Source organism: Anolis carolinensis, chromosome 3, assembly GCF_035594765.1.
Source record: "Anolis carolinensis isolate JA03-04 chromosome 3, rAnoCar3.1.pri, whole genome shotgun sequence".
In the NCBI taxonomy this organism is placed as follows: Eukaryota; Metazoa; Chordata; class Lepidosauria; order Squamata; family Dactyloidae; genus Anolis; species Anolis carolinensis.
The window spans coordinates 172,307,008-172,322,788 of NC_085843.1; the positions used below are offsets into that span (position 1 = coordinate 172,307,008).

At 38.0% G+C, this 15,781-nt stretch overlaps 1 protein-coding gene and 1 long non-coding RNA gene across 5 annotated transcripts in view; one reads left to right on the top strand and one right to left on the bottom strand.

The window, feature by feature from the left end:
- chat (choline O-acetyltransferase) overlaps positions 1 to 15,781 on the bottom strand; it is a 93,227-nt gene that overhangs the window by 45,207 nt on the left and 32,239 nt on the right. For all 3 annotated transcript variants that reach the window (XM_062975809.1, XM_003223257.3, XM_062975810.1), the window contains 3 exons: positions 8,455 to 8,508; positions 5,404 to 5,584; positions 378 to 555 (listed from right to left, as the gene is read on the bottom strand). In XM_062975809.1, coding sequence (XP_062831879.1) covers positions 378 to 555; positions 5,404 to 5,584; positions 8,455 to 8,508 — 413 coding nt within the window. The remainder of the gene's footprint in view (positions 1 to 377; positions 556 to 5,403; positions 5,585 to 8,454; positions 8,509 to 15,781) is intronic.
- Positions 9,941 to 15,781, top strand: part of LOC134297659 (uncharacterized) — a 63,642-nt gene continuing 57,801 nt past the window's right edge. For both annotated transcript variants that reach the window (XR_010004480.1, XR_010004481.1), the window contains exon 1: positions 9,941 to 10,031. This is a non-coding gene — a long non-coding RNA (uncharacterized LOC134297659). The remainder of the gene's footprint in view (positions 10,032 to 15,781) is intronic.

Consider the following 15,781-nt stretch of genomic DNA (forward strand, 5'->3'; position numbering starts at 1 on the left):
ATTTAACAAAGAAGGATTCAGTTAGGGGAGTTCCCTGCCCTGCCACCCCTGCAAAGTAAAGTAGAGCAGCCTAAAAGCAGCTTTCCAACTGATTTTTTGCTTAAAAGAAATGATTCTCTTATTTCCCATCCTGAGGATCCCTTTGTTTGAGTGAAGAGGGTAGTTCATGCAAAATGAAGAGGTTATGAAACCGTCCATTTGTATGCTCACAATGTACACTTAATGCATTTAATTTTTGTGCCGTGATCCAGATTTTATGGCCTTTGTTAACCATTGGCTCAATAAATTAAACTGCACTTTAGAAGGAAATGATCTTTCTGACTCATGAAGAATGGCAGAGATGGAGTACAGAGATGGTTTGATTTGCTCATTCTGACCTTCCACAAGGATTGTCCGGGCGTCTGCCCACTCTGTCCTTCCATCAGATGTTAAGAGACCAATTGGAGGCAGTCTCTCTTCTTCATTCTCTGCCATTTTGATTATCTTCCGTAACTGGGTAAACAGATCTCCTTCGCTGAGACGGCGGAAATTAATAACAACATCCAAAACAAAAAACTGCAGAGAAAGTGGAGAATTTTTTTAAATGGTCAGAAGCTTAAAATATAACATAGAAGAAAAAGTCAGTTGGACTTCCAAATATGCACAATGTCATTGAATGGCAAATGTATGATGGCCAACCTATGACACGCGTGTCAGCACTGACACACCTAGCCATTTTTGCTGACATGCTGCCGCATGCAGATTGATTGGATGACTATGTCTTTTGTGGCCAAATTTGATGTGATTTGGTCCAGTGGTTTTGTTGTTTAGTCCATGGGAATTATGCACATTACATTTATACACACACATATATATATTGTTTATTTATAATTATTATATCATTCTATTATTATTGTAGTATATTATCATATTATTACTATTATATTATTATTACTAGCTGTGCCCGGCCACGCGTTGCTGTGGCTAGGACTTAATTTTTCTTTTCTTTTTGTTGTATGAACGTAGAGGCATGGATGAGAGGTTGTGCTGTCAATTTTCAAGATTGTGGGGAATTTAGTTTAGTTGTTTTGTCCGGTGCCGTGATTCCATTACCCTTTTATATATTATTATTATATTATTCATTATTCATGACTACATTGAAACTAGAATAGAGAGAAATCAGTGTGGAAACTGCAAGAGGTACCATAGATTGTTGTACATGGAAGTAATGGTAGTAAATAGATTTTGATTTATTAAATACAGTTATATATTACAATGATATATTTTTGTTATTTAAACTATACATATTGCGAAAATATGGTTTTTTTCCCTCGAAGTGACACACCACCCAAGTCATGCTAGGTTTTTTTGGTGTGTTTTGACACACCAAGCGCAAAAGCTTGCCCATCATTGTCTTAGGACATCATCACATGACGGAAATTTAGTGTCCTAGGACGCTTCTTCCCCTGTTTACCTACGGAGCCACATGCTGTCCATCACACGATGTAGCCTCATTTCCAGCGGGTCTCATTGAGTCAACTGGGGCAGCAGCATCGTAGGACACTGTGCCACCAACATGGGAGCCTACATGTGTTCTGTTTGCAACAATGGGGCTGGTGTAGGGGGAAGCTGCATGGCGACACTTTCCCGCGTGTGATGGGGAAGTGTCAGCTGGTGGCGAGGCAGGGCGCTGGGATTGCCCCTCCCACCCAATTTACCACAGAGACTGGAGAATTGGAATGCTGGACCTCATCAATGTGATGAGATCCTTACTCAGGGCCATCACAACCAAATGAATTTGAAAATGATCAAGATAAGAGGAAGTCATTGGTGTAAAACAGGGGTCCCCAAACTAAGGCCCAGGGGCCGGATGCGGCCCATCGAAGCTACTTACCCGGCCACAAGAGTAGAAGGGAGTTGGACTAAATGACCCAAGGGGTCTCTTCTTCTCTCACAACCATTATTATTATTATTATTATTATTATTATTATTATTATTATTATTACATTGTATGACACAAACAAGATAGATATGCTGGATTTCGTATCACAAAATCACATTATTATTATTATTATTATTATTATTATTATTATTATTATTATTAACATTGAGGCTGGGTGGCCATCTGTCAGGGGTGCTTTGCTTGTGCTTTTGGTGCACAAAGGCAAAAAGGGGTTGGACTTAATGGCCCAAGGGGTCTCTTCCAACCCTCTTTATTATTATCATTAATAATAATAATAATAATAATAATAATAATAATAATAATAATAATAATAATTGTGCGGTTTTCTGGCATTGTATATTTCTGCCGCTTCTGTGACTGTTCATTTGGGTTTTGATGATTCCGTAGCCCACTTGTTGATGGATGTCCAGGGTTGTGGAAAAGAAAAGGGTTTGGATCATTGATGTTGCCATCCCAGGTGACAGTCGCATTGACGAAAAACAACAGGAAAAACTCAGCCGCTATCAGGACCTCAAGATTGAACTTCAAAGACTATGGCAGAAACCAGTGCAGGTGGTCCCGGTGGTACCGTGCCAAAAGATCTCAGCCGGCATTTGGAAACAATTGACATTGACAAAATTACGATCTGCCAACTGCAAAAGGCCACCCTGCTGGGATCTGCACGCATCATCCAAAAATACATCACACAGACCTAGACGCTTGGGAAGTGTTCGACTTGTGATTTTGTGATACGAAATCCAGCATATCTATCTTGTTTGCTGTGTCATAATAAAATAATAATAATAATAATAATAATAATAATAATAATAATAATAATAATAATAATAATAATAAACATTGAGGCTGGGTGGCCATCTGTCAGGGGTGCTTTGCTTGTCCTTTCGGTGCACAAAGGCAGAAGGGGATTGGACTCAATGGCCCAAAGGGTCTCTTCCAACCCTCTTTTTTATTATTATTATTGTTGTTGTTGTTGTTATTATTGCTCGGTGGCCAACTATAGTCCGGCCCTCCAACAGTCTGAAGGATCATGAACCAGCCCCCTGTTTAAAAAGTTTGGGGACCCCTGGTGTAAAAGAAGATTTGTTGGTGTTCAACCAATAGAGCCAGTATTTAACAGCAAGGAAAGTCCATCTCTTCATCCACCACAGCAAGTTCCCAACCCATGAGAATGTTGCTCTCAGAGGCCACCATATCTGCCAGATATATATATACATACTTTACCACTTTGGAAGGAAGATACAGTTGAAAGCATGAGTTTGCATACTGTCCTCACATAATTAGAGAGAGGAGGTTCTTGTGCACAGAAGCCACATTTCTCTTCCCATCCCTCATGACTAAGTTGACAGGTGGGAGTGTGGAAGCTGACTCGACCTGACAAGAAATGTTTGATCTCATCCCTTCATTTCCTGGAATGCCTGCCAAGGTGAATAGTTTAATGAGGCCTCCCAGCAATATTGTCTAGTCTGTGTACAAAATAACCTTTTACATTTGACTTGAGTAGTGTAATAACATTTGGCGCTCTATGTAGATACCCATGACAGTTCCCTCTAGTAGCTACTGCTATGCTTAACATGACAAGGTTTCGTGACAAAGCTTTTCTTGGATTATGTTGAAACAGGTTATGCTGCTGAATGGTGAAGGCTTCTCCAGACCTACAGGAATTCATCAGTGAAAACCACACAAAAGGGAAACTGGAAGGCCTGGCATGGGAAAATAAAGTTACTGACCTCGTATGTATGTGCCTTCAAGCCCCCTGTTGACATATGGAGACTGCTTGAATTTCATAGAATTTTCTTAAGCAACAAATACTTGGAGATGATTTTGCTAGTTCCTTCTTCTGAAATGTAGCCTATAGCACTTGGTATTTGAGGTTGGTTTCCTATCCAAGCACTGATGGCCAACCTATGACACGCGTGTCACCACTGACACGCCTAGCCATTTTTGCTGACACGCTACCGCATGCAGGTTGATTGGATGACTAATGCCTTTTGTGGCCAAATTTGGTGTGATTTGGTCCAGTGGTTTTGTTGCTTACTCCATGGGAATTATGCACATTACATTTATATATATACTAGCTGTGCCCGGCCACGCGTTGCTGTGGCTAGGACTTAATTTTTCTTTTCTTTTTGTTGTATGAACGTAGAGACATGGATGAGAGGTTGTGCTGTCAATTTTTGAGGTTGTGGGGCATTTAGTTTAGTTGTTTTGTCCGGTGCCGTAATTCCATTACATATATATATATATATATATATATATATATATATATATATATAATATCATTCTATTATTATTCTATTATTGTAGTATATTATTATTGCTATTATACTATTGTTATATTATTCATTATTCATGACTACATTGAAACTACAATAGAGAGAAATCAGCGTGGAAACTGCAAGAGGTACCATAGATTGTTGTACATGGAAATAATGGTAGTAAATAGTTTTTTATTTATTAAATACAGTTATATATTACAATTATATATTTTTGTTATTTAAACTATATATATTGTGAAATTATGGTTTTTCTCTCGAAGTGACACACCACCCAAATCATGCTAGGTTTTTTGGTAAATTTTGACACACCAAGTGCAAAAGATTGCCCATAATTGGACTAGGGATTACTCTGCTTAGCTTACAAGATCAGCTGGGATCTTATGCTTTTAGAGCATTTAGACCATTTATTGACGTAGTACTAATTTCCTTTTAAAATGTTTATACGATGCAAAACTTCCAGAAGATTTTTTTTAATGTAAAATGCTATTTGAGTTGAAAAAACTATCTTTCTACTCATAACTTGACAAATTCCATGAAGGAGGAGAACCCAGAGGGCTTCTGCTTTGGGTAGGATGATGTTGAAACGACAGTATTTAAGGTACCTAAACAATTGGACTATACAAAATCCCAGAATACTTGTAAAGTATCTATACAAACACAAGATAGTCTATGTACAAAGAAAATGTGTCCAAATGTGCTCCATCATTATTTTCTTCATTCCAATATACAGCAACACGACCAACCATCTGTTTAATTTGTTTGGAAGATATTTCCATTGACTATGTATCCCTGAAGCCTATATACATTGGAACCAATACCAGACTTGAATAACTTTTGTGTTAGAGCTGTTGCTCCTTTTCATTTTGTCTGGTACGGCCAAATTGAGCTTTGTACGGGGAACTTTTATTTGGACACATTTTCTTTGCACATAGACTATCTTGTGTTTTGTATATATACCTAAACAATTTAAGCCATTATAGATGGTGGTTCCCATGTCAGTAGACAGATCAAACTTCTCCAGAGTTTAGTTTGAACATTACAGCAGCGATCCAAAGCAATTAATTTATATGCAACCGATATGTATGGAGACTAGCAGCTCCACTGTATTTAGGACATTGAGAATAAATGTCAATCATTTTCAAAGTCAAGTTTTGAAAGGATTGTGCGGGATCGATATTCACACACCTGATTATTACAAGCAACAATAATATGTTCTGGTTCAGGCATGACATTGCTTTTCTGGGCCACGAGGGTATCTTTGGTATGTCCTGGAAGACGATAGGAAGAAAATAGTCCATAGTATTGCTTCATACAGAGAGGATGACCAGACAGCTGTCCACGAGCAAAATCAACAGGTATAGCATGGCTGGAGGGACAGAACAAGAGAGACAAAGCAAGAGAGAGAAAGAGAAAAAGTAGACAGAAGGGAAAAGAAGTCTAATCTGTCCTTTGTTCTGTTTGCAATTAGATTAGATACACAACACTACGAGCCTCGTACAAAAATTAGGATTCTCACACCAAAGCTGAAATTCATGATTCTAAACATGCCTTGTATGTACCTATTATGCAACTACATTTGCATTCAGTGGATAGACACTGGAAAAGCAAACATGAATGCATGCAAAACAAAGAATGAAGCATGATACATTTTCGCACCACTCTCCTTTGATGCACTCCATAGTTCAAAGCACAGATATATTTGCAAGGTCAAGGCCTTTCATTGGAGGAGGCCAGTATTGGAGATGGCCAACCCAACATGGGTTTGTATAGAGTTCAGCTGAAGCACATCTTGGGGCAGGTATATTACCTGTAGCCGGGTGTGTGTGTGTTAAAGTTTCAACCTCCTTCCCAAATAGTTCAGGTTAAAAAATACCTGGTTTACTCATGAATTGATTAAGCAGCTAAAATTCATAAGTAAATCTGTTTTTTTAACCTGAAATATTTGGGGGGGGGGGGGTTAGTGATAGCTTTAGTGATAACAAGGACATAACCCTGTCCTTATTGTAAGAAATAATTATTACTAATGTCATTAGTTTTTTTATGTAACAAAAGCTTTCTTTATTTGTTACTATAAAATGTTGCTCTGGGGCTAATATTTGGATATTTTTTGTACGAGGTACAGTAGAGTCTCACTTATCCAACATGAACGGGCCGGCAGAAGCTTGGATAAGCGACTATGTTGGATAATAAGGAAGGATTAAGGAAAAGCCTATTTAACATCAAATTAGGTTATGATTTTACAAGTTAAGGACCAAAACATCATGTTATACAACAAATTTGACAGAAATAGTAGTTCAATACGCAGTAATGCTATGTAGTAATTACTGTATTTACGAATTTAGCACCAAAATGTCATGATGTATTGAAAACATTGACTACAAAAATGCGTTGGATAATCCAGAACATTGGATAAGCGAGTGAGACTCTACTGTACTTAATTTTCAAAATTATGACAATAAAGTAATGCATAAATAACATATTACCAATACAGTTCTTATAAAATATCAGTAATATGCAATGGTTTTTTTTTTTTAAAAGTTACAATAATGCTCATTAAAAACAAAAAAATAGAATTCCAAGTTTTATGCTGAAGTCATTATATTATTATTATTGTTTACGACATTTCTACCCCACCTTTCTCTATCCTGAAGGGGACTCAAGGCAAAATTTATATACCCGAATGTATCTAAATACCTCAGCAGGGGGAAAAAAAGGATTCTTAATGCTTGGGAAATGCTTGAGAAGTACATAAAAAGAAAAATATGTTTTATTGAAAAATATATTGCTATATTTTTTTATTGAAAGAGGCTTTCACAGAACTTAAATGTGAAAAAATATTGGACATCCCACAGCTTTAGGTCTCTAGTAGATCATTTAATTACCCATATTTACTCAAGTCTAATGCTTCATTGAATCTAATGCACACCTCAATTTTCAAAACCCTGAAACCCAAAAAAGTATTCACCATACTGCACAAATATAATGCACTCCCTAATTTTGGGAAGGTAATTTAATAAAAAAAGGTGAATATTAGATCCGAGTAAATACGATAATCTTCTGCCCAGAACTCTACTTTTTTCTTTCTTTCAAAAATTGTGGGATTGTAGTAAGAAATTCTAACTGAATAATGCTGGCTTTTCATTTAAATGGAACCTGGGCTATATGTGAAGTTTTATGTATTTAAGGAGGGTTATTCACGTAGTGAGAAAGAATCCCTACTTATCTGGTCAGCTAGCAAGAAAAATGATCTCTCTTTACAATTGATGCATATAGCTATTTCTTAAGAAATATCACAGAGTGACTAAGGTTACACAAAAGATTTTTTTAAAAAAAGACTTCTAGAGTGCAAAAAATGCTTGACCAGTGAACTGGAATGATGAAGATGAATTGGATGGATTTAAAGCAGCCATGTAGGAACCATCTATTGTTGTGTGAAGGGATGCAAGAATATCACTCAGTGCGGAACCTGGAAGAATTATAAAAGGCCCTTCACATGCAATGGACTGAGCGGAAACAGTACATTGTTGCTGGGTTGGAAGTCTGGTTTAACAAATGCTAAAATGCACAAACAGATGGCATGACATTTCCGCAATACACTTTGGACTTGGCAAAGGAATAAAAAGTTGCCAGTTACATATCGATTGGTCTGTCTATCTGGTTTATACTTGACTTTCAAACGCATTATCGGGTCACTTCATCACCCTTTTACACTGATTTTTAATTCAGTTATGGCCAATTCAGGCACTTACAATCCCTTGGTTGGTCTCCACTGTGGGCATATTGGTGACCAAAAGTTAAATTCGGGGTAACTTTTAGAGCTTTAGTGAGAGTCTGGATGTTGGGCCAGAGAATAACTATGTTTAAGGAACAAAACGACTTTCTTGCAGTCTGTTTTCAGTTGAAAAGGAAGAGCTTACTTTAGTCCTTTTTGGGAAAAAATATTCATGGTTCAAGGGGAGGGTCGAAGGTGCCTGGAGAGGCCAAGGGCCGCAGAACATTCTTGGGGAACATGCATAGTATGGGCCACCCAACTGTCCCCCCTGTGTATTCTCTATGACTTCATCCAGTTTACACGTTTTGGTTTTTGAGCCAAGAAAACTCTGGGAACAGCTAAATCTTCAGGTGAGATAGCATGGTCTGGTAAAAAAAAAAGGAACTTGTACACATGTTCATATTTTCATCTCTGCATGCTCTTAACAAAACACTGGTTCTGTTCAGAAGAACCAAATTGCTTACGTGTCCAGCAGAGCTTTATAGTCAAGAACTCCAGAAATGAGATTTGCTGTAAACCTGCAAAATCAAAGACAAAAGCAGCATGGATTTCTTGTGATTCTAGTTCTACTCTACCTTTGTGGGTTTTCAAAAATGATCATGTTGTGTACACAGCATAAGCCTACAAAAGTGTTGTTGTAGATTTGGTAGTAGAAGGGTTCTCAAACTGTGCTCCACGGAGCCCTTGGGGGTCCACGGATAATAGTGAGGGGCTCCATGACACCAATGCTGCCTCTTCTTTCCTTCTTCTAAGAAATGCAGAGAAATTAAAGTTTTGATTTGCTGGAAACAGCAGCAGCAGAATCCTCCCTGTTCACCGACCCTTTCTTCCTGCCTCCCTCACTGCCCAGACTCTTTTTCCTGTTGGCCAGACCTCCCCCCACTTTCTTTGGTTCCAAAACCCTATTTTCCTCCCACTGCTCAGGGGCTGCTTAGATTGTGTTTTTCCTCAATGGCAGAAGGAAGTTGGACTGGATGGTGTGAAGAATTTATAACAACTGCCACCAATTTGTAAAGGACTAAGAAAGACTAAGGTTCTTTCAGGCAGGGGGAATCTTTTTATCCACCCACTGCCACCAATTTGTAATGTGGCATCCCCAATTGACAAGGAAGTGCCTCCTATTTCAGCAATGCGCAACCACCAAAGACTCAGGGAGGAGACCTTTAACTTTTTTTTCTTTCTTCTTCTTCACTTCAGATGGTAGCGTAACTTAGTTTAGAATATATGCGACAGAGGCTTGTATGTTGAAAGAACAATAACAAGTTTATTCAGGCACAAGCTTGGTGGTTACAAAAGATGTTTCACTTAGAGGGATTCTTATTAACAGTTACAATACTAGAATGAGATGAATCACACTCTCTAAAGTATAACTTCTTTAACTTAAAGTAGTTAAAACTTCTTCCTCTGCTCCTTTTCAACTATTACTTCAATGGATCTCTGTGAGTCCAGCTGGGATTAGTTCCCAAAGTCTGAAACTTGGACTATCCAGTGACTTCAAACCACAGTCACCCCTGTGATATACTATCACAGATTCTCTGTGCCTTTCTGGGACACAGACTACATTAAATAAGTCACCAAACTTATTTAAAACCGACTCAAAATGAACAAATGAGTCTCCTGTAAAGTTTATGTTGGTTAAAACTGTTCTTCATTTAAAATATTGTATTGCTTTTTCTTTCCTTTTTTTTGCACTGTGCGACTTAGTTCACACATCTCTGATATAGATACATTAGATATAATATAATATATAACCATTTCTTGGGGCTCCATGAGAAACTTTGCTTCAAAGAGCTCAAAAACCTGAAAAGTTTGAGAATCCTTGCTTTAGTATATGGTAAGAGCCCATTCCTATTTCTTATATAATTACTTAGGACAGATTCTCTGTATTGGCATATATTGTTTATGACCACCATCATCGTCATCACCATTATGACATCAGCTAGGCATTCCCTGGTTAGTGCCCTGATCCATAGTGTGTTTCACTGAGTATCGAGTTTCAATGGGTATCCATCCTCTTGTGTATTGCTCCCAATGAACAACAGTAAGTTTGCTGCCTGCTTCCCTACCTATAATGTAATAACCTCTTATAGAATACCAACCTTGGGAAATTTCTTAATTCTATTGCTCACAGATATAAGGGTTTGTATGTAGATGGCCCAGTGTGTTAAAGTGCTGAGCTGCTGAACTTGCGGACTGAAAGGCCGCGGGTTCGAATCCGAGGAATGGAGTGAGCGCCTGCTATTAGCCCCAGATTCTGCCAACCTAGCAGTTCAAAAACATGCAAATGTGAGTAGATCAATAGGTACTGCTCCGGCGGAAAGGTAATGGCGCTCCATGCCGTCATGCCAGCCACATGACCTTGGAGGTGTCTACGGACAATGCTGGTTCTTCAGCTTAGAAATGGATATGAGCACCAACCCCCAGAGTCGGACACAACTGGACTTAATGTCAGGGGAAAACCTTTACCTTCCTATGTAGATGTAAGTCCCTAAGTAGATTCAAACTATTGTTATTATCGTACTCTACTTTCAAAGGGCAAATGTAATTTACCCAGTAACTTAAATTAAGCTGAGATTGGCAAAAAGTCAATCAGTGAACCTAAACTACATTTCCCAGAATTCTGCTCAGCATCAGAAATCCCCAAACAGGATAGGGGACGGAGTTGTCCCTCCATAGCAACAGCAAGCCAGAGTTCCAATAGATTATTGAATTTGCAAAGAGTAGTATTGACTTATACTTTTAGTAAGGAAATCTCTGTGCTGGACTGGGAAGAAATCCTTAAATGGATGGCCCTTGGAGGTCCCTTCCTACTCATTAGGGAAAGCATATTAATTAGTTTAGAAGCTGGTTGGCCATCTGTCAGGAGAGTTTTAATACTGCCCTCCTACCTGGAAGAAAGGAGTTGATCTAGATGGCCCTTGGGCATCCCCTCCAACTCTAGGATTCTATGAAAATGTATAATTGGTTAATATATTTTTTAAGTAAGTAAGTAAGTAAACGTTTATTACGGTCAATGACCAGCTCGTAAATTGGTTAATATTGGTTTCAATTGGTTAACATATAAGAGACATTTAATGAGTTAGCTGTTGTGGCTTTCTAAAAAAACAAAACATTTTTTTCAAAACTTTAAAAAAAATCTTCAAATCAGTAGATGTATAAATAATTCTGAAAGTTGCAGGGAATGATCCCCTGTTATCTTGTACTATACTATAGAAAATTCAAGGAGATAGCTCTTGTAGTTTTTTTTAAAAAAGTTTATAAAAACTTTGAAAATTCCCCAAACATCTGTGGATAAGTGAAACTTTTTGAAACTTGATGGGCTAACAGTGGCAAATGCATTCTACCATTGTGGCAAGTTTCACCCTAATTGCTCTAAAAATGAGGGAGAACGGAGCCCCTGAAGTTTCCCAAGTAGTTCACAAGTACAGTAGTTGGGAAATTACTAAAATGAAAAGTAATGAAATATTGTTACTCTTTATAGTAATAAAATTTTCACTAACTATACTTTAGAAACACTTTAGAAATGAAATGCTAGTGGCCCCTAATTTTGTAATGGCTTTTGAATTTTTTTAATCAAATGCACATGCCTCTTCATTTGTAATTGCGACTGGAAATCGCAGCCAGCTAATATTCCTGAGCTCTGATTCAGAATTCCTCGTGTCTCCATACAGCCACTAAAATCAGAGCTTAGTTCAGTGATGGCCAACCTATGACACGTGTGTCAGCACTGACACGCCTAGCCATTTTTGCTAACAAGCTGCCGCATGCAGATTGATTGGATGACTAATGTCTTTTGTGGCCAAATTTGGTGTGATTTCGTCCAGTGGTTTTGTTGGGAATTAACTCCATGGGAATTATGCACATTACACACACACACACACACACACACACACACACACACACACACACAATCATTCTATTATTATTCTATTATTATTGTAGTATATTATTATATTATTACTATTATTATATTATTATTCATTATTCATGACTACGTTGAAACTACAATAGAGAGAAATCAGCGTGGAAATTGCAAGAGGTACATGGAAATAATGGTGGCAAATAGGTTTTGATTTATTAAATACAGTTATATATTACAATTATATATTTTTGTTATTTAAACTATATATATTGTGAAATTATGGTTTTTTTTCTCAAAGTGACACACCACCCAAGTCATGCTAGGTTTTTTGGTGAATTTTGACACACCAAGTGGAAAAGGTTGCCCATCATTGGCTTAGTTCATAATAACTGGTAAGTTTCAAAAACTTGGCTCTTCCAAATAGCCTTCGAGGATTAATTATTGTAGGGCTGATCTATCTGCCCATCTAACAATAGGATGCCTGGGCATGATTATTTTGCACTTTATTGACTGTTTTAACTGTGAAACTACCTCTCCCATGTTGAAGCTTTCTGCACTCTGGCCCAGATCCGTGTTTTTAGCCTTCCCGTTTTTAATCATTTAATGCTGTATGCCGACTTTTATGACTGTTTACTGATTTTGATGTTTTATTGATGCGACATTTGTTTTATTCTCAATATTTGTTTTATTGTTTTATTGCTGCTGTTATATTGTTGTCGGGCATGGCCCCATGTAAGCCGCTCCGAGTCCCTCTGGGGAGATGGGGCAGGGTATAAAAATAAAGTTATTATTATTATTATATAATTTCAGAGGGTGAATTTCAAGCATGGAAAGTCTAGATTCAACTCAATGTACTTATTTAAGTGTTAATTCCAATCCACATAGTACTGTGTGTGCAATTCTATTTAAAAGGTGTAAAATCTATTTATGAGACAATAAATTATTATTTTCATGAGTTCTTAAGGCCCATTTCACTAATCAGCACCAGAAAAGGCAGTTTTCTAAATGAGGATGTGGATACTGCACAGCTTTCCTGAATGTCTTTTCCTTTCCCCTTTTGCTCCCTGCTCAGTTCCCTCCAGGCTGTAGAGGAAGCACAGGGGATCTTCCCTTTGCAACACAAGCATACAAGATCTGGTGACATGATGTCAGGCTTTGCTCCAGTTCAACGAGTTGCAACTTTGGCAAAGCTAAAACTGTTCCACCATTGAGCCGATTCTCCCAAAAGATTGTTTGTGGAGGAAAACACGTCATAAGCAGCACAAGCAGCTTCATGTGCATTCCAACCCCTAGGAATGATGTCAGTTTATGTCTCTATAGAATGACAAGTGCAGCCTACAAACGCATGACCACTGACCTCTAGAATTCCCATGGCCAAATACAGACATCTCCTTGTACCACCTATCTATACGTTTTGATCCACAACAACTTAGTTGGGCTAGAACACCGTACTTGCGCAAAGCACATTTTAAGCATTTATTTTGTTGATAAAAGTTTGTTATACTATAATACTTAAAAACCACAAGCAGATGAATACCAAAGTCATCACCAGTAATGAATGATTATAATCCATTCTGTGAGAAAACCATTAACAGACTTCCGGGCTTTGTGTTCCTGTATCAGAGAGGCACATTTAATCATTTCAGTTGCGTTCCAAATACAGTAGAGTCTCACTTATCCAACATAAACGGGCCGGCAGAACGTTGGATAAGCGAATATGTTGGATAATAAGGAGGGATCAAGGAAAAGTCTATTAAACATCAAATTAGGTTATGATTTTACAAATTAAGCACCAAAACATCATGTTATACAACAAATTTGACAGAAAAAGTAGTTCAATATGCAGTAATGCTATGTAGTAATTACTGTATTTTTGAATTTAGCACAAAAATGCTAAATTTGGGCTGTGGCGCAGGCTGGAGAGCAGCTGCAATCAATCACTGCAATGAATCACTCTGACCAGGAGGTCATGAGTTCGAGGCCCGGCTCGGAGCCTATGTTTGTTTGTCTTTGTCCTATGTTAAAAGGCATTGAATGTTTGCCTATATGTGTAATGTGATCCGCCCTGAGTCCCCTTCGGGGTGAGAAGGGCGGAACATAAATGCTGTAAATAAATGATAAATAAATAAAATATCACGATGTATTGAAAACATTGACTACAAAAATGCATTGGATAATCCAGAACTTCGGATAAGCGAGTGTTGGATAAGTTAGACTCTACTGTATTCCATGATAATTGTGGAACCTCGAAAACTTAGCTGCAAAATTATTTTTCTACTTCTATAGCTGAAGTTTTTTTAAAAGCAATTTTTAAAACTTTGGTTTATCTCAATAGTAACTGCAGACTAATTTTTGTTGTTATAAAAATATCTGAATAATGGTAGATTGTGATATTGTGATATAATTGTGTCCACCCTATTGCTATCTCAATAGAGCATGACACAACAAGGCACATGTATTGCCCACATATTTGTGCCTCAAATGTGAGACTTGTTTCTGGGTATATTTGACCTGCTGATTCCAATATTCCCCTATCAGATGTAGATTTTGAGTTACAGAACATATGGCCTAAATCAGTTGCCATCTGCTTTCCCATAGAAAACCATGATAACCGTATCTAGAACTGATGTGGTCTATCCAATAATAAGCACCCCAAATAACCCCTAAAAACAGACCTAAAAACCAAGGCATAAAGAATTTTTTTGTTGGGCTGTGTTAGCTGATATTTTGCTTCCATCATTCTTATAGTTACTTCATAATTATAAGGGTAACTTATTGTTCTAATGACACCAACAAAGAGTGACATCCCTATTTAGCTTACAACCATAATGTAAATGAGTTATACTGTTGTTATTGGGGAAAGAATTAACTGCTTGTAATATGTAACTTGCTACTTCCAGTTATTTACAGAGTTTAAATAATTCAGATGCTCTTGACTTTTGAGAACTTCTCCACTTCCTTTAGCTACCTAACTCCATTGGTGTATTACAAATTATAGATACTGCTGCTTGGCTTGGCAGAAGTATGTGTGAAAAAGATCTTGGAGTCCTGGTGGACAACAAGTTAAACATGAGCCAACAATGCAATGCGGCAGCTTAAAAAACCAATAGGATTTTGGCCTGCATAAATAAGAATATAGTGTCTAGATCCAGGGAACTCATGCTACCCCTCTATTCCACCTTGATCAGACCACATCTGGAATACTGTGTTCAATTCTGGGCACCGCAATTTAAGGGTGATGTTGACAAGTTGGAATGTGTCCAGAGGAGGGCAACTAAAATGATCAAGGGTCTGGAGAACAAGTCCTATGAGGAGCGGCTTAAAGAGCTGGGCATGCTTAGCCTGCAGAAGAGAATGCTGAGAGGAGACATGTTGGCCATGTATGTGAGGGGAAGTCATAGGGAGGGAGCAAGCTTGTTTTCTGCTCCTCTGGAGACTAGGATATGGAACAATGGCTTCAAACTACAGGAAAGGAGATTCCACCTGAACATTAGGAAGAGTTTCCTCACTGTGAGAGCTGTTCAACAGTGGAACTCTTTGCCCTGGACTGTGGTAGAGTCTCTTTCTTTGGAGGCTTTTAAACAGAGGCTGGATGACCATCTGTTGGGGGTGCTTTGAATGTGATTTTCCTGCTTCTTGGCAGGGTGCTGGATTGGATGGCCCATGAGGTCTCTTCCAACTCTATGATTCTATGATACTAAGAAACGAAATATTTCTAATACCCCAAGAGAATAATGTACCTTAATGGCTGTACCTCTACACTTTCTTTAATGGTCAGAATGGCCATTAGTTTGTGAACTGTTTTGCTCAGGCAGTTCATTTAGACCAATTCCCATTGTTTCTACCACTTGATTAATGTTGATTTCTCCTGGCAGGCCTAATTCACTGAATTTAAGATGTTATTCAACAAACTCTTTTTTTGGTTGCTT